At 42.4% G+C, this 24,489-nt stretch overlaps 1 protein-coding gene across 1 annotated transcript in view; it reads left to right on the forward strand.

Annotated features, from left to right (window-relative positions):
• The first annotated feature begins 12,695 nt into the window (after positions 1 to 12,695).
• Positions 12,696 to 24,489, forward strand: part of fgf22 (fibroblast growth factor 22) — a 136,050-nt gene continuing 124,256 nt past the window's right edge. The window contains exon 1 of the mRNA XM_041204905.1: positions 12,696 to 13,391. Within this exon, the coding sequence (XP_041060839.1) occupies positions 13,103 to 13,391 (289 nt within the window). The 5' untranslated portion in view covers positions 12,696 to 13,102. The remainder of the gene's footprint in view (positions 13,392 to 24,489) is intronic.

Below are 24,489 nucleotides of genomic sequence, written 5' to 3' on the forward strand. Positions count from 1 at the left end.
TTGAACACAGAGAAGCAGGTTCCATCTGTGAATAGATAACTTTAAAAAGTTATCATGGAAATCAGTGGTAATTCTAATAGTTCCATCTCCCTGTTGATTAATAAAAACCAGAACATTGGGCATAAGTTTCATTGTTTCCCAACAGTCAACAAAGCTTTGTGGTCTCCATCAGCAAATGGATTTTACCTGATGGTCATTGCCACTGCTACATAAACATTGGAGCATAGTGTGGCAAAATGCTGTAACAAAAAAGATCCAGGCAGCAAAGTATTCCCTTCCATTGGTGAGAAGACAACGGCCATATACCATAGTACTTTCTATAATACCCCGGGTAAATACAATGTTTCTGGTATAGCCTATACAGACAGGACTAATTGTCCTGTGCTCGCCCCAATTGAATTAATATAGGTCTAATTGCGCCCCCTTGGGGAATCCTATGGTCACAATAAACTGCATCTTTCAATTCACAAACTCGATGATTTAAAGTAACTTGAAAATAAATTTAACAAACTTCTGAAGGTAAATGTATACATTGTGGGTTGCATTATGGACTATCCAATATATATTGTGTCCAAATACATATTTATCTATACTAAATAACATCAACCCCTAAAGAAAAAGTTCAGCCGGTAAACCCCAGTCACCTGGAATTCTCTACCCTGTTCCCTTCACCTAGCTACTCACAACTTTTAGGAACCTTCTTTGACTGTGCCTTTTATTCCTCATCCTAGCTTCTCCATTTCCTTCCCCTTTCCACATGTTTGCTGTCCACATTATCCAGTTGTATCATCCTCTGCGATGTCTGCCTGTGCTTAAGGAGCACCAGATATATGCAAGTTCCTGTTGTTCTGATTTCCTCTTGGGGTTTAACACATCATCTGGGGTTGCTGCTCTGCACTCACAGTTTGGAACACAACCATACTGATGTCCTCAGTTTGATTTCTAGTCAATGTAGATCTCAGCCAGTGAAGCCATGTTGCTGCTCCATTGGTCTCAGTATCCCAGGGCTGTAGAAGGAAAATTCAGGAGCCTCACACCTGCTGAAAAGTGTGTACACATGACAGCAGGATTAACTCCGACTGTGACGCTGCTAGTGTTCAATAGCTTGCTGACACTCACTCAGCTTATACCGGAGCATGGGACAATTGGCTGAGGTACCACAGCCAAGCAGCAATGGAACTAGACCCAGCAGAGAATTGCTGCTTTCCCAAAAAGAGAGCAAAAACATTGCTATGTCACTCTCATCTGGTGTATGGATTTCATGGGATTTCAAATGACCCCACTAAACAGATGCTCAAATCCTTTTGCTATTAAGCAAGATAGGATCTTAAGATAGCTTAATTTGCAGTGGCTGAAATTAAGTGAAAACATTTTGATTGAAAAGAATAAGGGGGAAAAAAATCAAACGTTTTCAAAGAATAAGCAGTTACTTAAGCATCTATTTGTGTATTTTTATTGATTTTTCACCACCGTGAATACTCTGTTTCAAACCATGAGTCCTGGTGACATTGTTGGGATCATTAGTTTCAAGGTTTTACTGGCCTGAATAGGATGCTGAGCGACAGATAGCTTTTGAATTCAGCTCAGTAATTTAACAATAACAATTTGTATTAAATAGGATCTTTTACATAAAATTTACAGGCCATTCAGCCCAACTGGTCTATATCTGAAATTATGCTCCACACAGGGTCCCACCTGCTTTCATTAAATTCTATCAACATAGCCTTCTATTCCTTTCTTCCTCTAGCTTCCTCCTAAATACATCTAAGCTATTTATCTCAACTATTCATGTGTTAGAACATTCCACATGCTAACCACTCTCAATGTTTAGAAATTTCTCCTGAATTCCTTATTGGATTTATTAATCACTCATCTTTATGACCTCTGGTTGTAGACTCCCCCCCCCCCATCCCGCAGATGGAAACAACTTCTATACATTTACCTTATCAAACCTCTTCATAATTTAAAGCCGTCTATCGGTTCTCCACTCAGCCATTTCTTTTCGAGAAAAAATCCTCACTTTATTCAATTATTCCTGATAGTTTTAACCTCTCAGTTCTGGCATCATCCTTGTAAATCATTTTTGTATCTTCTCCAGTGCCTTTATATCCTTTTTTTTCTAATATGGAGACCAGAACAGTGCCCAGGACTCCAAGTGTGGTCACTCTACCCAGGATCTGTACAAGTTTAACAGAATGACTGCTTTTCTTTATCTTTCTTTTGCATTGATGATCACACTTTGGTTTTCCTAATGTGATAATTCAAACTATTTTTGTTTTATTTTCCGATTTCGTCCCCTTTTCCCTGGAAAGTTTTAATATGATTACTCAGGTCCAGTCAACCTCCAGTGCTTATCTGAGTGACCTTTCATCCTTACCATTGACCAGGAGTATTGATAGGATAGTCAACTGCAGGAAGCATCAGAAGCCTGATCCTGTTCCCAACATCTGCGTATGCATTTCCATCAGAAGCAAGAATGCTGAATTATTTTTATCTCCCTCACCAAGAGCTGCTGCAATCTATTGATTGGGCTGATTGGCTTCCTTCAGTGCTATAAGATTCCTTGATTTTATAGGTGAGATTTTAACTCATTGAAAACCCATCCACTTGTACAGAAGTTAAAATGGGGCCTAGCATTTCTATCATTATCCAAATTGATATCAGTCAATTGATCAGAGTTGGAAATTAAACAGAAGGCCTTCCTGATTGGATGGTCCAGCTACTTCCTGGATTAGCTCACTGAGCCAACAGGAGAAGCTTCTATATATTCAAATAGCAGCTTCTATATTTAAGTATCAATTCATCGGAAAAGGTGGTTGCAAAACACCTCAGGAAAGAGCCAAAGGGCATTTTACCTGATCTACTAATTAAGCTTCCTTCCTTTGAAATGAAAGCAAAGTAATAATAAATATGAATATTTGTGATTATATTGCACCTTAATGCATTATAAATGAGCCTTAAAGCATTTCTGGCAGTATATAACATTTGATAAGCAGTGATTGCTGTTATTCAGGTACACATGGCAGTCATTCTATGTCAGCAGTGCTGTTGCAAACTGCAACTGACTAATCAGTTAATCTATTTGACTTTGATGCACTTATATCCCACCACTCTAGTCACATGAGAAGTAGATGTTCCTTTTACACCAACAGAAACATGTAATGTAGCATTTTTAACACTCTAAAAAGCCCCAAGGCACTTTATACATGCATTATAAGGCAAAATTCCACACACAACCACACAAGGAGATATTAAGGCCTGAATTTTCACGCAGACAAAGAGGCTCTCCATCGTCGTGAAAATGAGTGCCAGAGGCCCCAATCTAGAAGTCCCGCCCCCGAACCTGGCCCCCAACACTTTCCTAGGGGAAAGAGCGGGGGCAGGTTGCAGTTTGCACATCCGTGGTTCGTGTGTTAAAGTGCAGCTGCCTTCAGTCAGATCTGATTTTCATTAGTGGGATGACCAAAACATGACTTGTGCACTCCTGACCTAGCAAGAGAAGGTCTAAACTTACCAGCATTCTTTAGAGAGGTAAAGTACCCTTTTAGATATGGTCCCAGGACACCTTTGGGAGAGGTCAAGTGCACCTTGAGATTGTTGAAATTAGGCATGGTTGTGTGTAAAAAGTGCATAAACCCAATGGAACTGTCAAGCTCATTGAACCATTAAAGTAATCTGTCAAAGGGAGCTGTCAAGCTGACAAGAATTTAAATCTCCTGTCCTTTAAATATTTGAAAAAAAAACTCTACAATGTTCAAAAGGAACAGTGCTTGCTATTTCACCTTGTTCTGTTGACATAAGCCTGAGGGGTATCATTATGTGATTAGTGCTGCATGACTGATTTCATAACCTGTCATTATCACAGTGGGGTGCCTGTCAGTTCACGGTTTGATTGACAACTCCAAGTGCTTATAAAGTCTTTGAAGTGGGAATATGAATACTTGTTTTTATAAACGATTAAAATAGGTTAAATGTAGTGAATAGTTTATATCAATGAGGTTTTTTTTCAAATAGGGAATTAATCAATAGACAGTTATGAGCTTTATTTAATCTCAGCCTTGGTCCTGAGGTCTGCCCATGGTGAATACTGCATAAGTTAGCATGGAGGGTTTAAGGGCAAAGGGTTGCTGGGTGGGGACGCATGAGTTGACATGAGTTGGCACAAAGTTGGCAGGGGGTCTATAAGGGGCCATGGGTGGTTGGAGGGGCATAGGTTGGCATGAAGGGTATGGGGCGTCATGGGGGCTGGGTAGAGGGACATATGCCAGCATGGAGAGTATGAGGGTCAATGAGGGTTTGGTTGGGACCATGAATTGGGCATGGATTGGCATGGATGGAGCATGGGGAGTGTGTGTGGGAGGGGTTAGGGTTTAGGGTTAGGGTTAGGGATGTGAGGATTGATGGCTGGAGGGCTGTTTTTTGTTGTATTCTTTTCTTCACAGTGTCAGAGCACTGAGGCAGGCCTCTTCCACAGCCTCCCCTCTGCACTCGGCTGCCTCTGAACTCCTTCTGTCAGTAAATACACAGCCGAATACGGAACTGAGCTACATAGATTAGGAAGGCCCAGGGCCCAGCTCCCATTTCACCCTGCACCCAACACTCACCCCACACCACTGCCCACCCCCACACTAACCCGGTAACAAAAATCCTGCGGGGCACTTTTATCCCAGGTTGCGTTTGCGGAGCCGGGAATTGTACCGAATCTGCAATCCCGACCCCGGGGTGAAAATTGAGGCCTAAGGCGGGTAACCAAAAGCTTGGTCAGGGAGGCAGGTTTTAACAGAGCATCTTAATAGGGGGGGAAAAAAAGAGTTAGAGAGGTGGCAAGTTTTAGGGACGACGTTCCAGAACTTGGGGCCTTGACTGCTGAAGGTGCAGCCACCAATATTGGAGCGATTGGAAACAGGGATGCTCAAGAGGCCGGATTTAAAGGAGCACAGGTGCCACAGCGGACGGGAGTGAAATAGTACGTGATGGGGTTGGGCGAGCCTCCCGACATCATCGCGTACTCTTGCGATCTATCGGTTGGCGGGCTTGCGCGGGTTCCGGAGCTGCGCCCACCGTAACTAACAGGACATTTAACACGCTTAAGCAATGAATGAGTATGTAGTACAAAAACAGAATTACCTGGAAAAACTCAGCAGGTCTGGCAGCATCGGCGGAGAAGAAAAGAGTTGACGTTTCAAGTCCTCATGACCCTTCGACAGAACTAGTTCAGAACAAAGTTCTGTCGAAGGGTCATGAGGACTCGAAACGTCAACTCTTTTCTTCTCTGCCGATGCTGCCAGACCTGCTGAGTTTTAACAGGTAATTCTGTTTTTGTTTTGGATTTCCAGCATCCGCAGTTTTTTTGTTTTTATCTAATGAGTATGTAGTGTTCACTGACCGTCTGACTGTTCAGTTGGCGGGCGGGCGAACCGGGCCAGGCGGCCTTCGCATTTTTAACGAAACCTCATCCGCGGGCGGGATGAGGTTTCCAACATTTACTGAGAAAAAAAGAAACTTAAACATCATTTTTTTTAACATGTCCGTCTCCATGTGGCTGAGTCACATATGGGGACATGTTTGTATCACTTGTGAAATGTTTATTTTTGTGCTTTAAATTCTCCAGTTCCCTGAGGCAGCTCTGTGCCTTCAGGGAGCTTTGAGTGCGCGCTTCCCCCCACAACCCCCCCTCCACCCCCCACCCCCATCACGCGCAGGATTCAGCGTTCGCACTCCCCCGACCCTCCAACCTGGCAGGACTGAGGCTCTTAGCGCGCGTTTCACGTTGGCGAGCCATTAGTTGGCCAACCAGCGTGAAATTGCAGTCGGGGTCCAATTGCGGGCGGGCGGTCTGTCTCGCGCTGGTTCCCGGGCCCACTTGCCAAGCCCACCTGACCAGAGGAAAATCCCTGCCCCAAGTCATTTCACACTATTTTCCCTGATGCCACAATAGTTTTTTTTACAGTAAGATGAAGTACTTCAATTGGCTTTAATTATTTGATTACTGTTGAGCAAGGATTTCTTTTTATTCATTCATTCATGGGATGTGGGCATTGCTGGCTAGGCCAACACTTTTATTGCTCATCACTAATGCGATGCTTTTTATTCATGCATTATACAAATGACATAATTGATAATATTTCTGAAATAGGTACACTGCATTGGAACTATAACATTCTCAGACTTTCCCAATGACTCAGTCAGTAAATACACAGCCTAGTATGGAACTGAGCCACATAGATTAGGAAGGCCATAGGTTTAGTCCCCAGTATGTGCTGAATTGACTGATCACAGCCAGCCAGTTGTAGAGGAGTAGTGGCTTCAATGTACTGGGTTAGGGAGGGTGAAGCTGAATCAGTCAGGCTTCCCATTCCTGATCACTATCCCATGATTTCATCTGGAAACATATTGGCATTGGCTGAGCACAGGGCCAGGTCAACTGTAATGCACTCGTTGACTCATTCCTACCTAGGCTCACAAGGGAAAAGGGCTACTTTGGGGAAGTATTACAGGGTGACTGGTGCCTAATGGTCCAGCAAAATTCAGAAGAGGAAGCAAGATAGTCAAGATTCCACTGACAGCGCCTTCCAAACCCACAAACATTGCCACCCAGAAGGACAAGGCAGCAGACGCATGCAATACTACCACCTGCAAATTACCCTCCAGGCCACACACCATCCTGATTTGGAAATATTACCATCCTTTCACTGTTGGGTCAAAACGCTGGAACTGTGGCACATTCTATTGATGCACCACTCCCGCTTTCACTTCCAAGTTTAAAAATAGCAAAATCTTCCAGTAAATTAGCACCAACCAATCCCCCTGCAACAATGCGCTATTTCTAGCCACACAAGAGGGCTTTGTTAACAGAAAAATTACACTTTGCACTGAGTGATAAATATTTTCTCATGTTAACTTGAAACTAACCACCCTTACAAGTGCACAGCATGGAGCATATACTAGGGGAGCAAATTGCTGCAGATGCTGGAAATCTGAAATATAAATAGAAAATGCTGGAAACACTCATCAGGCCCGACCGCATCTGTGGTGAGAGAAACAGAGTCAAAATTTCAGAGACATGATCAGCACTAATTCTGACGAGGATCGCTGACCTCTGTTTCTCCCTGCACAGATGCCACCAGATGAGCTGAGTATTTCCAACACTTCCTATTTCTATTGGAGCAAAAAGAACCCCTTTTGCCAGCCGTCTGAAAAAACAAACTGACCCTTGTGTGCCTCTCATTCCCCTTCAGTGAGAAACCCAGCAGCGGCTGCCCGAGACCCGGTTCGGCACAACATCAAACATGCATTTCAAAAACATAGTTAATGCACGAAGAAAACATAAACAATTCGTTCAGCAAAAAAATCGACACCAAAGCAATAAATTGATAATTTAAAAAAATTAGTAATTAATGAAATCACCATTTAAAAATGCCAAGTAGCAGAGCTAACTAATCAAACTTTATTTTTCGCCTCCCTTCACTTGAAAAGCAGAGCTAGAGCAAGACAGATTGGGCCCCAAGTCCTGGGGTGGAATTTTCACCTTGGTGGGCGGGCAGGTGCCTGACCCGCTCGAGCGTGAAATGACACGTGTTGCAGGAATCGGCAGGGTGCCCGCCAACAATTAAAAGGCCTGTTAAGGCCATTAAAGTATCAATTAAGTTAAGTTTTTCATTGCCCGTCCAACTTTACGGTTGGTGGGCAGGCAAAAAGGCCGAAAGGCCTTTGCAATTTTTTGGAAACCTCATCCACGGGGCAGGATGAGGCTTCCAATATCAAACAAAAATAAAGCAACATTTTTGAAATTTCATTTATAACATGAGCGGACATGTTTTATAACATTTTTCACACCTTTATTTATTTATTTTTTTGAAAACTCTTCATCTCCCTGAGGCAGCTCTGCGCTTAGTTCACGCTCGGCCCACTCGCCCTCCTCCCCCTCCCCCACAGGCAGCGCTGAGCGCTGCCACTTGCGTTTCACACAGGGCCGGCTTTAATTGGCCCCCGCCAGCGTGAAATCGTCTTCCGGTCGCAATTGCAGGCGGTGGCCGGCTTCCCGAACGCTCCCGCTGAGTCCGCTCGACGAGGGCTGAGTTCTGCTCTTGATCACCAGGACCATGATGAAAAGCTGGTTTAACTAACATCAACCTTGCATTCAACTCTGGTGCTACACACTCCAAACTGGCCTTGGCAGAATGAATAGGAAAATTGGGGGGGTTGGTGGGGGGAGGGGTGGGGGGGGGTGGTGGGGAGCGGTGGTCAGAAGCAAGTTGCCTTTCAGCCTGGGCTATCCTGCTCTCCTGACCTGGTGTCTGGATTGTGTTTTTGGGGAGCGGGGAGAGGGATGTTTTATGTGTGTGTCTGTGTGTGTGCATGTGTGTTTATCTGGCTCACTCCCAGTGTCAGGGTTCACATACTCACTCACTCACACTCACTCACTCTCTTGCCACATCATTGAGAGGAAGGAGGTCAGATTGGGAAGGCCCCAGACCAGGGCCTTCAAGAGGCAACTTTTTTGATTTTGGTTTTAGTTTGTTTTCAAAGACCGTGCATATGGATAAGTAATTTAGCAAGGAGTTAGACAATTGAACTGGAAATATTGTTACTAAGAGCATTCCATGTATATCACATATATATAGCAATGGCATTTGACTTTAGCAGTCAAATCAGAGAAAGTGATTTTATAAATTACGTAGAAAATTAGTAATTAATAAATATAAAGACCTAATGAAGAAATTCATAATAGTGCATTATTAACATGACTTATGGTAGTAATTAAGATGTTAGTCAATCAGCAATTAATCAAAGAAATAAAATGACAGCAGGAGAGAAATAAAAGAGTAATAGCCCAATGGTAATGGTCCACCAGTTATATGTAACCTAACATGTACAAATAAAACAACTAGGATAATGCTAAGACTATTGTAATAAATCAGAGGAAATTGTACAGGAGGGAAATAAGAAACTTAAAAAACTGATAAGACTTACTTAAATCTTCACTCTGCCAAACTCAGGCGAAGGCATTTCAATTGCCCATGGAGGGAGTGCATGCTCTGAAAATAGCACACGGGGTCGTTTAGAGGATAAGTAGTGCTGCAGGAGGGCGAGAGCACGGCCAAGGGTAGACGCAGGCTACATCAGATCTCAAGCACTGGAATTTAGTCCCAGAGCAGAGCACCCACGGCACGCTTGTTTGCAAGCACATTGAAGCATGAAATGGCCCACACATGAGACAGGGGCAGGTCTGCCCAAGCCTGGGCCACTCCCCCAAAGGCACGGGCCCTGGTGATTAGCGTTGTGTGCAATCCCCTCTCCCGGGCCCTGGTTTGCACTCCTGGGCCTGAATTTTTAATTTGTTGGACCTCCACAGAATAAAGGAAACGACAAAAATGCTGCAAAATATGTCCATGCAGCACAATGAAGCACCTGAAAGCTTACCTCATTAAAAAAAAAAACAGTCCCCGGACATCTCTTTTTATTTTGTTTCCCCACGGAGATTTCATCCCGCCCTGGATCGAGGTTTGAGCAAAAATGTGAAAGCCGCCTGGGAGAACGGCCTGTCCGCCAACCGTATATGTGGACGGGTCACAAAACATCACTGTTCATTGCATCGTTAATGGGCGTAATTGCCCATTTAATTGTTAGCGGGCACGCTTCCGACTGCTGCACCCACCCTCCGAATGAAATATCGCGTGAATGTTCGATGGCATCGGTTCACTCGCCTGACATCATCTCGCGCTATTTCACACCAGTTCAAGCCAGGCACGTGCCCACCAGCGGGATGTAAAATTCTGGCCCTCATTTTTTTGACTTGTGCTCCTGTGGAACAGGACTCCAGGAGTGGAGTCTTCAGAAAACTGCCCCCGATGACCTGCTGTGTATTTAAAATCTTGTAACACAACCCTGGGATCCGCTTCAGATATCAACCCATTCAAGTGACACTTCTGTGCTCTATGGCATGAAAACTGTAATGGTTTGTAATACACTGTCATCAGGTATTCAAATTACAACAAAAGATCCTGCTGCTTGTTTGCTCTGGAAGATAACTGTGCTTGTAACATCTCAGCAGCTCCTACTGCTAAAACATAAATCTTTAGCAAACATTAAGTTGTCACACATATAAACAAGTTGCATACACACATGCAGGCGTGGTGCTATATATCAACTCTAACTGTATCAGGGTTGCTTAAGTAACTGAAGTCAGATTACCAAACAACAGTAATCATAAACTGAGTTTAACATCTGATTTCTAAGAATCAATTCTGAATCCATAAGCCTAGAAATTACTGGTTTCTGACATTAGAGTCAGAACACTTAATACATTTGTTCTCTGTCTGCTATTTTAAAGGAGGCTCATAGTTGTTTGAAATATTACTGCACACAGTAATTTCTAGACTGCAAAGATTTGGAGAATAAACAGTGTAACATTAAACAATTTTAGACAGTGAATTGAAAATCCACTGTAATATGAGAGTAAATGCCTCTAGGTTTTCCAACCTGTGTAAGTCTCTGCTCCACAAATAATCTCAACCCATGCACTATACTCAAACCACCACCATTCAGGATATTAGCAAATGGATCATCAGCCCTTTAATAGGCAGGAGTTAGGCCAATCTTATAACTTCAACAAAAGGTCGAAACTATTCTGTGAAGATTTTAAACTTTAAAAATGATCATTTACTTTGTCTTTTCACACATTGATATTTCACAGGGCAATTGTGATTTACAAACAGGCGAGAGATTGGCAGACTTTTTACTGAAGTAAGGTTTTGATATTGGAAGTGAATGTGACATGGATATAATTGGTTGGAAGTAAAGGGCATTGCTCCCTTTGAGTAAAGAGCTGACAGAAGACCTGTCCAGTAGTGCATAGCTAAGATGGCTCCTTCATGTTACTGTGGCTGGAAGTCTGAGTCCCAGCTGTGGATGACACTTGAGCCTGTCAACCAATACATTTGATGAGGTTCATCACTTCTTAGCCACACTATTTGATGGGTGTGTCCTGCCTTGAAAAGCCACAGTGTCAAAGGGACTATAAAACATAAAAAAAGGCCTAGGCTTTCCCCAGCACACACTGATAGAGAACACAGAAAACTTAAGTGGTTATATGGGAACTGTGGGGGAGGGGAACTAACCAAAGTAAAATGCTCAGTGAGCAAGGTTCTGTATTATATCCCCTACTCTCTGATATCACTTTTAGACAGAGCATTAAGAAGCATCGTTTGCCATGGCTAAACCATCCCCTGGGATGGGACAGTTCAGCTCAGTTCAGTTTCATGTGCTGCACTATCTGCCAATTGACCACATTCCCCCAACAGAGATTAACTATTCTGGGCATGCAGTCAGCCCTAGGATGCAAAGTCATAAGTTTTTCATTGGTGAGCCAAATGACAGGCCTATTAGACCACTTCAATTTATCAGATTAGTTAAAGAATCTTCCTGTAAACAAGCACACACAATAAAGAGAGGCAATATTTTCTGAAACTTTCAGTGGTTTAATTTCTTCTGGTGATGCACTGGTTAACCCACTCATGCAAAATACCTTTTGTATGCTATTTTAACACAGTCATTAATTTGTTTATTTTAAAGCAGCACACCACCAGAAGAAATCAAAGCGCTAGGTTATAAAAAAGAAAACATAATTACATGCTGTGATGTGCAATTGAGATCCAGTTTACAAAGAACTGAGGTTAAAAATCACTTTAATGGAAGACACAGGTGAAAAGAAAAATTATTTGTTCTTCCACTCATAGGTTGTGACGCTTGTAACAAAAGTAGAATGGAGGTTTTAAGAAGCCAGCTGCTGTTTTTTCTTTGGGTAAGAGTAACAGGACTGATAGATTTGTGGTCACTCTCACACACATCGACAGGGAAGCACTGTCTCGAGACTCCCTAGAGAGCAGTCCAAAATCAGCCTCTTATTAAACCAACTTCAATCCTTTGGAGGTCTTTAGATGACAGAGAGAGGGAAAAAAAATAACAGACATAACCCAACTTTTGGAAATCTGAGTTTCTGCTTGAATAGGAATAGTCCACAATACTGAGTAACCAAGGTATTCTGGTTCTGAAATAGCACTCTGGAACATCAGCATATGAGCACTAACACATTTGTCTGAATTCCTCCCTCCCATATTTTAGCTGTGCCATTAATCCATTTAGTATAAGTGGGATAGCAATGCTGTTAAAATACCAGGGGGAGGAATTTCAGATGAATATATTAGTGTTTGTACATTAGTTCCCAGTAGGTAAATTAAAGAACCTAAATTGTATGTTATTTTAAATGTTCATGTCCATTTCCAAGTACTTTATATTCTCTAAAAGGGATGTAGAATGCATTTCTGAACACAATTTAATCCATTGTAAAACGCATATGACTTTTCTATTAGCTCTCAGGGCAACAGGGCTGTTACTGGTTAGAAATGTTAAGAAATGCTTTTGAGAAATAGAGGTGGAAGAAAGCTATAAGTCGATGGCACATAGGTAAGCTGCTAATCAAAACCACTACAAGCTATTTCTCTGTTTGCTGTTGCTAATAAGTGACTTGACTGAATGCCCAACCCTCCTGATGACATTTCATCAGGCGACAAACTACTGGCTTAGGACAAAAAAAACATCCTCCTATCTGAAAAGGGCCAGCCCTTTCTCAGCTGTCAGTTGAATGGTAAGCAGATGACAAGCTGCCTGCAGTTTGTAGTGTCTGAGGCATTGATAAAAACACAACCTTTCCTTCCCACATGCTGCAGTCTCTCAAGGCTCTCATTTTAATGAGGCAAATTCAGATGAGCAGAGAAACTTAAGACTGAAGTTTATTTTTCTTTTCTTATTTTTTTTTCATCCTTCCTGCACAAATTTCAGCTAGTTTCCAGTGAGGGAGGAAACTTCATGCCCATTTGAATTCTGCACAGTTGTTTTTTGAGGAATTATTAAAGGCAATTGGACTAATGCTTCAGGTGTGACTGGGTCATGGATACAACAACATCGGGGCAACTCGGAGACATTAACCGAAAGATTGTTGTGAAGGGAAGCCCGCGTGTGGAACTCTCGCTTTGTCCAGGTGAATTCATTGCTGCTTCAGTATGCGTCTTTTCCTAGATCCCACTCCAGGAATTTTACTACAATGTGGAAATGGATGCTGACCAGCGGTGTCTCGCCCTTGCCCCACTTCGCTTGCTTCCTTCTGTTCTCCCTGACCTGCTCGGTGTCTGCCAGTTGCCGCGGCGAGTCCGAAGATGCGCTAACGCTGGATGCTACAAACTGCTCTTCGAGCTTGGAGCGCCACACACGCAGCTACAACCACCTGCAGGGCGATGTGCGGTGGCGCAGGCTCTACTCAGCCACAAAATACTTCCTCAAGATTGATAGAGCTGGGAAGGTAAATGGGACTAGAAAGAAGAACTGCCTGAACAGTAAGTAGTCAAACTCCTGTTTTAAAAGCAGCTTCAGCCAATAGTGAATGGTCCTAACAAATACTCTTGGTGGGGGGGAGGGTGGCAGAGGGGGGAAACAAGAAAAAATACTAAATCTCCTCTCAAATTATCCCTTTAAATGTTAAATTCCTTATGGATGTACAAGTCCTTTCATCTTGCAGGTATGAAAAAGAAGACACTCACACTTTTGATTGTGGCTAATTGGAATTTCAGACAACCTTGAGAGCAATCAAAAACATTTCTTGGTTAAGATAACCTTGGTTCTTGGTTAATGTTGTAGTTATTGTGAGGAAGGTTTCGCTTTTGGGGAAGGGGCTTCATTTCAGAGAGGAAATCTGCCCATACCCCATCAGTGAATTAACCCTTTCCCGACCTAAGCAAATCCAACTCTTCCCGTGATCTTTAAAAAAAAGAGGGCCCCATAATGGGTTGGTATTTTTCTCAGCACTGCACTGAAGTTACATTAAAATTCTCACTAAAAGGTGGGTGCTGACTAAAATGGATTGATCATTAGATCTGCATGGACCTCTGTGCTTTTTTGACCAAACAGGCAATAAAAAATAAATTGATGTGCGCAGCACATGGCTTACAATCTGGGCTACCAGATGTATTTTTTTTTGCGGGAAGAAATTCCAGGTTCTAAATATGCAAACACGCACCTCCCTCCTGTGTTTAATGATGCAGCGGGATGATACTAACATTATTCTTTAACTCCCGTCCACAGTGACTGGCGATTGTGCAGAAATTTTCATCACATTAGTGAGTCCAGTTGCCATCTATTGTTTGCCCTTTTTTTAATGTCACTTCAGGCTTTTTGCTTCACTGGTAAATTTGATTTTAAAAAAAACTTGTTTGAAACATTTAAGTGAATCTCTGCTTTATGTCGACTCCCCTGCACAGGTCAGTGCACAGATGTTACATGTTATTGACTGCACAAAAAAGACACTAGACAGCGATGCTCATGAAAAATGCAGAGATAAGGGTTTCAGGGTACTGATGCAATAGTTTTAAATAGAGATGAGCAAAAGCTTCCGATTGTACGCGCTCCTTTAAAAATGGGCACTTAATGTGAGGTGGTCTGCTGTTTCCAGTAGTTGAGTGATGGATCTCATAACACTTCACATAGGAATTCGCTTCACTCCTGGATTTTTGCTGTTTTCAGTTAGGAGCGTGAATCCCTACTTTTATTCTGTGATTTTATCTGCATTTTAACAACGTCCCCAGTTCCCTGTTTGTTTTGTTTTCTCCCTCTTCCCTCCCCCAGCGCCAGGCACTTTTCTTGTGTTCTATTAAGCTCAGTAACCAGTGGCTAAGAGGTGTGGGAGAGTGGCTGGATGAGTCACCTGCCAATTTTCACATCCTGTGGGGAAGCGCCTGCTCTCTGTTGGACGTCTCCTCCTGCTGACTCGAGCTGAGACCCTGCCTTTCGTTACTTAAAGAAATTGCAAGGCAGGAACCCGTGGGCTTTGCTGTTCCGTTGTGCAGGGCATTTTGAAGGATCAAGTTGCTGCTTCACTCATTCCGGGACTAAATCTAACCGTTAACCCAGCTCACTATAGATCGCCCATCAGAGCCCTTCATTTCGTGATAGGGGAGAAAATTGCCAGGGAGAGAGTTCCCCTTCTAACCACACTTTCCACAGATCTAGAGGAGCGGTGGCAGCAGTGATGGGGGAATCTACAGCACAGACTGTCAGCTGAAGGATGTGGAAAGGGCTGGACAAAGAACAGGAGTAAAATCACAAAAATATAATGACTGTTTACTATCAGTGCTTTTCTTGCATTTTCTGTGTCATTCTAACTTAGTTGAAAATGAGTCCATTCTCACCACTTTTTTCAAGCTCTCTGTGCAGTTTCTTGTAATGGAAATTAAAGGTTAATGAAATGGTGAATTCCATCTTCTTTCATTTGAAGCTTAACCAGCAGTTAAAAAAAAAATCCATAAGTTGCATAAATATTGAAATGAGTTAGTCAGAGCCTTAAAGGCTCCAAGTTTCAGTCCTAACACTGCCAACTGGAGAGCAGCAGCTTCTTTCAGTTTGGACATTATATCAGTCTTCATTCCGAACTGACACCAGGCCAATCAAAGTTGAATCCACCTCTGAATCCTGGAACAGAAACAGAAAATGCTGGAAAAACTCAGCAGGTTTCCCAGCATTTTTGTTTTTGTTTCAGATTTCCAGCACCCGCAGTATTTTGCTTTTATCTGAGAAACCTGAAAATTGGCTCAGTGCCCATTTTCTCATCAGCTGGAGTTTCAGGTTACCTGACTAGAAGAGACAACAATCTTTTAATAAAGAATTAAAGCTGTGGTTCTGTCTGCTGAGGTTTTCTGTGCTGTTATCCTTACTTCCTTAATAACCTATACTTTTTCCTGCTCTGATGTTACTCAGATGTTGGGATTCCTAGGCCTTGGGTGTAGTTAATGTGTGCTTAAGTTTTTCCAGGTAGATTTTTGTATAGGGCAGCACCCAGGCTCCCTCAAATTCTACATCTTTATGCAAAAAGCAACTGAGAAAAAAAAGGACTTGCATTTATACTGCACCTTTCACAACCTCAGGGTATCCTAAAGCGCAGGCAGAACTTCATTTAAACATCTTTATGGAAAGCCAGCACCTTCAGCAGCAAAGCTTTCCCTCAGTACTGCACTGGAGCATCAGCCTAGATTTTTTTTATTGTTTAATGCTCTGTAGTGGGACATGAACCCACAACTTTCTGACTCAGCGGCAAGCATGCTACTAACTGAACCACATCTGATAGCTGAGGTATTGTAACATCTCAGTTTGTAGATGTGCTGCCTGGTATTGAATTGAAGCATATAAACTGGAAAAGTTCTGTTAAAGAATCGTTAACTGTGCTCCTCTTCGCAGATGCTGCCAGACCTGCTGAGTTTTTCCCGGTATTTTTGTTGTTGTTTTGGACTTCCAGCATCTGCAGTTTTTTGCTCTTATCTTTTAGACTAGAAAAGTCATAGCTTAACTTCAACCAATCATGGAACCCATTTTGCTAAAGGTAACAAGACTTTGTCATATTCTTAAATGACAAAGACAAAGATGCTAATTAGCTCTCTGTTAATATGGGATTGCCTTTTATGATACTTTGGCAATTGATTTTTTTTTCGGCAGGTGACTTGCTATTGCTTAGATTTGGCTGGAAGCTAGCATCCGGAAGTTTTTATCTAAAGTTGCAATACTCAAACAACAAAATGCACCAAATTCAAGGGCTGTCACACCATATCAAACTATTTTTCCTAATTAGGCGCATCAAATTGTGACATTGTGCACGCACATCATTAATGATTTACTTGCTTTGGATCACTTCTGAAACCACAATCATGGGGGTTCTCTTATCACACACATTTATGGCATCAACTCTTTCCACCCATTAGAGAAACTTGTAATCTTTATAATATCCTTTATTTGCTTGCTACTAATGCAATAAAAATGAATAATGAACATTTTTGTCCACTGTTTAATACTCACCCCATAGAATTAACCATTCCAATGCTTGTGATTCTCAAAGAAAATCTCAGCGTAGCCAGCTAAAGGCGGCTCTCATCATGGCATCAAAGGTGGACAAAAAGAATCACCCCAAGTCTAGCACATCATAGTCCAATTACTCCCAGAGTATATCTTTAGCCATCTTTTGATAAATTACAATCTCATAGAATAAAGTTGTCATGTTTCTCCAAATTTCTTTTGGCATTTTTTGAAATAGTTTACACGCTGGCCATTCAACCACTATAAACTTTGTACATACAGTGGTTTCATTTCACATACATTTTCAGCCAAGCTATCTATTTGTGTTCTTCAAGGACATTCTACAGTGGTGGAGGAACCTCTACCTCCTATAAGCAGAGGCTGTGGTCATTGAGGTTGTCGTGACAGCATGGTTAGTTAACTTTTAAAAAAAATCTGTATTTATTAAATAAGCCAACATGTGGTGTAATCCAGAGACACGACAGCACTTGGTGGTTTGCGAAGAAGTGAACCGCCATATCCTGTAGTGTAATCTCTGTAAGTACCTGACTGCAAAGGTAAAAAGAGTCAAAAAAGGCCAAAATGGTTTGAATAAGTTCATTTTTGCCAATCTTGGCTGGATCATCTGTGGAAAGGAGAGCAAATTGGCTGGGAGGGTCTCCTCACACACAACTCGAGTAAACCTCCTGTTGGGTCAATTAAGAGGAAGGACATATGTCTGCAGATTGCACTGACCCCAGCATTGAAAACAGCAAAGGTGGGGAAGGTCTTGGGCTGGAAGGAGAATGTACTGTAATGTGGAATGCATAGGTATCAAGTCAAATATAAATAATTAACCTACCTGCAGCAATTGCATTAGGAATAGGAAGATTGCTGTCTTGGATTAGTTGTAAAAGTACACAAAAGTAAAATGGTATTAATAATGCTGACTTTTTTTGCATAATTCAAAGTTTTGAGTTCTAATGCATGGATATTAAATTTCACATCATTAAGTAAATAGCTGGAACCTACTGTGGGACAGAATGAAATGATGAAAAACATGACCAAAGCAATTTGTACTCTCTAAAAACAAGTGGACAGAAATTTAAAGTTTGAAAAATTGTCATACAAATTGGTTGCAATATAAACTCCTTGACTCTTTGAAGCAACATGAACAACTTGTCCTAACTAGGTATCGAAGGATAAATCTGTTACCAGTAAGAGAACAATGCTAATTAAACTGGCTGTGTATTGATGGCCTTTGATGCTCCTTGTTTCATAAGTTGAATAAGTGTACGGAACGTGAGCACAGTGATCTGTGTCTGCAATCTGTTTAGCAATGCCTAAAATACATCAGGTCCCACAAGATAAGTCTTAAAGTTCCTTTTCCTGCCTCACCAAAATAAAAATCCTCCTACAAAATGTTCTGATAACAGAAATCTACCATTTCTGGCTGGCAGTGGGTTACTGTACCAGTCAGTGTATATCATGAGCACTTGATAAACGGTAAAATTTGTGCGTGGATGATTGATACCATAGTCGTGTAACGGTTATGATACTGAACTAGAAACCCCAAAGGATAATAACTCAGAATCTCACCATTGCAAGTTGTGAAATTGAGTTCAATGAACCTGGTCATTGGCGGGTTGGCACCAGAAAAACAAATCAACACTACTGACTTGCCATTAAGCACCTAACTGATTCACTAATATTCTAGAGAATCTACCACCCTTTCTTTTAACACACTCAGAGATGGTTTATAGAGCAAGCTACTCAGTTGTCTGGGCAACTAGGGGTAGGCAATATATATGTGACCTCAACAGTGTTGCCCTCATCCTGAGAGCAATTTTTTTTTAAAAAAAGTGCAGGCCACACCAAAAGCTTGGGATATGCTTTTCTTTTCATGAGACTAATTGTTGACTAGTATCTTCAGATGATTTAGCCAAAGAGAGGAAGTGAAAAGCTGTGGCGAGTGTTGCTCAGGAGGAACAAAGCATACTTTGGAGCAGTTGATGGAGCATTTGATGGTGCAAGGGGTTAAAATCCACACTGTTTCAGTGTGCCTTTCCAGATTACCTCTTGTTGTAACTGAATACTATTGCAGCTGCTCCGAACAAAGATATACCACATGGTATATTTGGACAAACAAAAAATTATTTTTTTGCAGTGATTTTTTTTTGCTGTTCCGAAGGCTCTTTACGTTGAAGCGTTTCAAGTTTTATAATTTCCTAGATTTCTACTGAAGAAGTTATGCTTATTTTGACTGAAAGCCAATGATATCTCAGGTTGCATCAAAGGTGCTTTACTTTTCCATTTTTAGCTAATTCTTTGTCATTTTTCAATGTCCTTTTGCCTTCTTCAGCAATAAACCCTCCCCCCCCTCACCTCAACCCCCCCTCACCGCACCCCCCCCACCCCACCAAAGAACACCAGCTTTGTTAGTGCACATTATTAATGATGCTGATGCTCTCAGCCTTAGCTCTTTGTGTATCACTTAAATTCACCCATGGCCACATCAGGAGTATACAGGTTATGTAGAGAAATCTAACACTTAAATAAATCTAAATTACCCAGTGTCGCACATTTTATGCTCCTATATTTTGTTCTTAGAATAAGCTGAAACGTTATGAATTTAGCACTTTCATCAATGTTTCACGAGTATTGACAGAATGTCGAAATATTGTCAACTTTCTTTTAACAATGCATGAGATATATTCTTTGTAAAACTTCAGTAGCTACCCCTTTGAGGGAAATTTGGCATCATGGCCTATATAGTGTATCCAGATATAGGACTCATATCTGCTACTCGAGATAGAGGGATTTGCTGAAGAGGTTATGACCTTTCTAATAGGAACTTCACCTGAAATGTTTTTTTTTAAATTCAAACTTCAATTATAATTTTATTTTACCACCTCATTTTTTTCCTTCTTTATTATCTTTCACCAGTTGGCCAGATAGAATAGTTTGGGCCACAAATAGCCCTGTGACAATCCCTAGTGCTAGGTCAAAATTCAGACGACTTAATGAAGGTACCTTTTTGCTCAGGAACCTTGCCAGCCAGGAATGCATATTGGGAAATTGCAGGCCTGCTCCCCACGGTTTTGCGTCCAACCATTATAATGGCTTTCTGTCAGCAGTGCAAAATATTCACTAAATCAGCGGGACAATGCCAGCTTATTTTCATGTCTAGGTGAAACGTTTCTGCTTGGTGCTCTGCAATGGTGTATTTGAGAATTGCTAAACCTCACCCAGTTTAAGAAACTGAGTTTGTGATGAGCAGGCCTTGGGGAGAGAAACACGTAACCTTATTGTTGGAAGGCAGCATTTCAAAGATGTGAGCCATTTTTTTTCTTATTCATTCATGGGATGTGGGTGTCGCAGGCTAGGCCAGCGTTTATTGCCCATCCCTAATTGCCCTTAAGAAGGTGGTGGTGAGCTGCCTTCTTGAACAGCTGTTGTCCACCTGGTGTAGGCACGTCCACAGTGCTGTGAGGGAGGGAATCCCAGGGTTTTGACCCAGCAACAGTGAAGGAACAGTGGTACATTTCCAAGTCAGGATGGTGAGTGGCTTTGAGGGGAACATCCAGGTGGTGGTGTTTCCATGTGTCTGCTACCCTCGTCCTTCTAGATGGTAGTGGTCGTGGGTTTGGAAGGTGCTGCCTAAGGAGCCTTGGTGAGTTCCTGCAATGCATCTTGCAGATGGTGCATACTGATGCCACTGGGCATTGGTGATGGAGGGAGTGAATGTTTCTGGATGTGGTACCAATCAAGTGGGCTGCTTTGTCTTGGGTGGTGTCAAGCTTCTTGAGTGCTGTTGGAGCTGCATTCATCCAGGCAAGTGGAGAGTATTACGTCCTGACTTGTGCCTTATGGATGGTGGACAGGCTTTAGGGAGTCAGCAGGTGAGTTACTCATCGCAGGATTCCCAGTCTCTGACCTGCTCTTGTAGCCACTGTATTTATATGGCTAATCCAGTTCAGTTTCTGGTTAATGGCAGCCCTCAGGATGTTGATAGTGGGGGATTCAGCGATGGTATTGCAATTGAATGTCAAGGGGTGATGGTTAGATTCTCTCTTGTCGGAGATTGTCATTGCCTGGCAGATGTGTGGCGTAAATGTTACTTGCCATTTGTCAGCCCAAGCCTGGATGTTGCATTTGGACACGGAGTGCTTCAGACTCTGAGGAGTTGCATATGGTGCTGAACATTGTGCAATCATTAGCGAACATCCCCACTCCTGACCTTATGATGGAAGGAAGGTCATTGATGAAGCAGCTGAAGATGGTTGGGCCTAAGACACTTCCCTGAGGAACTCCTGCAGTGATGTCCTGGAACTGAGATGATTGATCTCCAACAACCACAACCATCTTCCTTTGTGCTAGGTATGACTCCAAACAATGGAGTGTTTTCCCCCTGATTCCCATTGACCCCAGTTTTGCTAGGGCTCCTTGATGCCACACTCATTCAAATGCTGCCTTGATATCAATGGCAATCACTCTCACCTCACCTCTGGAGTTCAGCTCTTTTGTCCATGTCTGAACCAAGGCTGTAATGAGATCAGGAGTTGAATGGCCCTTGCAGAACCCAAACTAAGCATCAGTGAGCAGGTTATTGCTAAGCAAGTGCCGCTTGAGAGCACTGTTGATAACCCCTTCCATCACTTTACTGATAATTAAGAGTAGACTGATGGGGCGATAGTTGGCCGGGCTGGATTTGTCCTGATTTTTATGTATAGGATATACTTGGGCAATTTTCCACATTGTCGGGTAAATCTCAGTGGTGTAGTTGTACTGGAACAGCTTGGCTAGGGGGACGGCAATTTCTGGAGCACAAGTCTTAAGTACTATTGCCGGAATATTATCAGTGCCCATAACCTTTGCAATATCCAGTGCCTTCTGCCATTTCTTGATATCACGAGGAGTGAATCGAACTGGCTGAAGACTGGCATCTGTCTGGTGGGGACCTTCAGAGGATGTGGAGATGGGTTATCCACCTGGCACTTCTGGCTGAAGATTCTTGCAAATGCTTCAGCCTTATCTTTTGCACTGGTGTGCTGGGCTCTCCCATCAATGAGGATGGGAATATTTGTGGAGCCCCCACCTCCAGTGAGTTGGTTAATTGTCTATCACCATTCACGATTGGATGTGACAGGACTGCAGAGCTTAGATCTGATCCGTTGATTGTGGAGTTGCTTAGCTCTGTCTATCACTTGTTGCTTATGCTGTTTGGCACACAAGTCATCCTGTGTTGTAGCTTCACCAGGTTGACACCTCATTTTTAGGTATGCCTGGTGCTGCTCCTAGCATGCCCTCCTGCACTCTTCATTGAACCAGGGTTGACCCCCTGGCTTGGTGGTAATGGTAGAGTGGGGAATATGCTGGGCCACGAGGTTACAGATTGTGGTTGAGTAAAGTTCTTCTGCTGCTAATGGCTCACAGTGCACCATTGTTGCCCAGTCAAAAGTTACTAGATCTTTTCAAAATCTATCCAATTTTGCACATGGTAGCCACACAACACAATGGAGGGTATCCTCAATGTGACATCATTAGCTCTATTTCTCACCCAGCAACTGGGCAAATGGAGGGCCTGGCTAGCTGTTGGGAAGTAACACCAGTGTTATCAGGCGCGTACACCCTTAGAGACAATCCCCAGCATTCGGGAGTAGGGCAAAGAGGCTGCAATCGGCAATGGGGGCGGGCTACTGGTTTCCTTGACCAGCCGTGGAGAGTTCTCTTCCATGTTGGTCATGGGCTCAGTTAGTCGCTCTCCCTGAGTCAGAAAGTTGTGGGTTGACGTCCCACTGCCGAGACTTAAGCACATAGATCTAGGCTGGCACTTCAGTGCAGCACTGAGGGAGTGCTGCACTATCAGAGGTTCTGTCTTTTGGATGAAAAGTTGAACCAAGGACCTGTCTGTTCTCTCAGAAATATAAAAGGCCTCGTGGTAGTATTTTGAAGAAGAGCAATGGAGTTATCCCCAGCCTCCTGGTCAATATTTACCCCTCAGTCAACATCACTGAAACAACAGATTATATTCTCATCATCACACTTCTTTTTGTTCTGTGTAAATTGACCTACAGGACATGCATTACCGATCATACCAACTCACTGCTTAAAATAATTCTTGTAATCTTGCTGCTCCAGCTGTTGATGAACTTCTGAGTACAGAAAAATGTAATGATGCCTGCCCCAGATTTGCTCTTCATAACTCTAAATTGTTCTCTCTTATCCTGTTACCCTGGTGTATCAGGAGGTGTTGATTTTTTATTCAAATTGCACTCCATTATTTGAAATGAAGATATGCTGCATGCAATTTTAAAAATGTAAGTCCTTTGATATGATTCAAATTTTGTAAGTGACCTGAAGGGTCCTTAAAATTTGTGTGAAAACTGCAATTAAAAATAGAAGATATAACGTTTGTAAAAGATTACTTGGGAAAGAAAATAATTGCTCAACATTTTTGAGCTCTTTCAATAATACAAGGGTGAGCATTATTCTGTGGCATCTCAAATATATTCATGTGTGTTCTTTGGTTGGTATTGTAAGTACAGGCTTTCTCAATAGATTTACAATTTCACTAGAAATTCCATCCACAGGAATCCTCATAATACATCTCACAAGCTGAAGTGGTAAATAGTATACTTGGGATGACATAGAACATTCAGTGAAGAAGCTGGTGTTTTTGACCAACAAGCCTCTGCCAGTGTTCGAACTCCACATGAGTCTCCTCCCATTCCATCTATCTCATCTCAACCTTTCAGCGTGTCTTTCTATTCCATTTTTTTTCTCTCATGTACTTCTGTAGTTTCCTTTTGAAAGTATCTATGCCCCAACCACTTCCTCTGGTAGTGAGTTTCACTGTAACCGCTCTCAAAATAAAGCCATTTCTTCTAATTTCCTTTTTGGAATTAATAGTAAACATCCCAGTATTTATTGCCCCTGGTTTTAGATTCTCACATAGGTAGCAACATTCTCTCCACAGCTGCCCATGCAGCTCATTCATAATCCTAAACACCTCTATCACCTTTAAGCCTTCTCCTTTCTAACAAACGAGAAAGACCTTTCATTCAATTCTGACCTCTCCAGAAAAATCTGACAATCTCCATGCATAGCATCTAGTTGTTTCTTAAATGATCCCAGTGATTCTCCCTTCAGTGACGGTGTGGGACAATTGAATGCTCTCCTCCTATGCTAAAACTTTTACGTTCTCCCATTACTCTACCCATATACTAATCACATTTGTCCTCCTGACATCAATCCAAAATTTGCCTTTCACTGGTCTGGATATGAGTTGGCATGTCCTATTTTCACAGTTTAGAAGCACAGAATCACAGAGTGCAGAAGAGGCCCTTCAGCCCATTGAGTCTGCACTGACATGTGAGAAACACATGACCTACCTACCTAATCCCATTTACCAGCACTTGGCCCATAGCCTTGAATGTTATGACGTGCCAAGTGCTCATCCAGGTACTTTTTAAAGGATGTGAGGCAACTTGCCTCCACCACCCTCCCAGGCAGCGCATTCTAGACCATCACCACCCACTGGTAAAAAAGCTTTCCCTCACATCCCCCTAAATTTCCTGCCCCTCACCTCGAACTTATGTCCCCTTGTGACTGATCCTT

Source organism: Carcharodon carcharias, chromosome 14, assembly GCF_017639515.1.
Source record: "Carcharodon carcharias isolate sCarCar2 chromosome 14, sCarCar2.pri, whole genome shotgun sequence".
NCBI lineage: Eukaryota > Metazoa > Chordata > Chondrichthyes > Lamniformes > Lamnidae > Carcharodon > Carcharodon carcharias.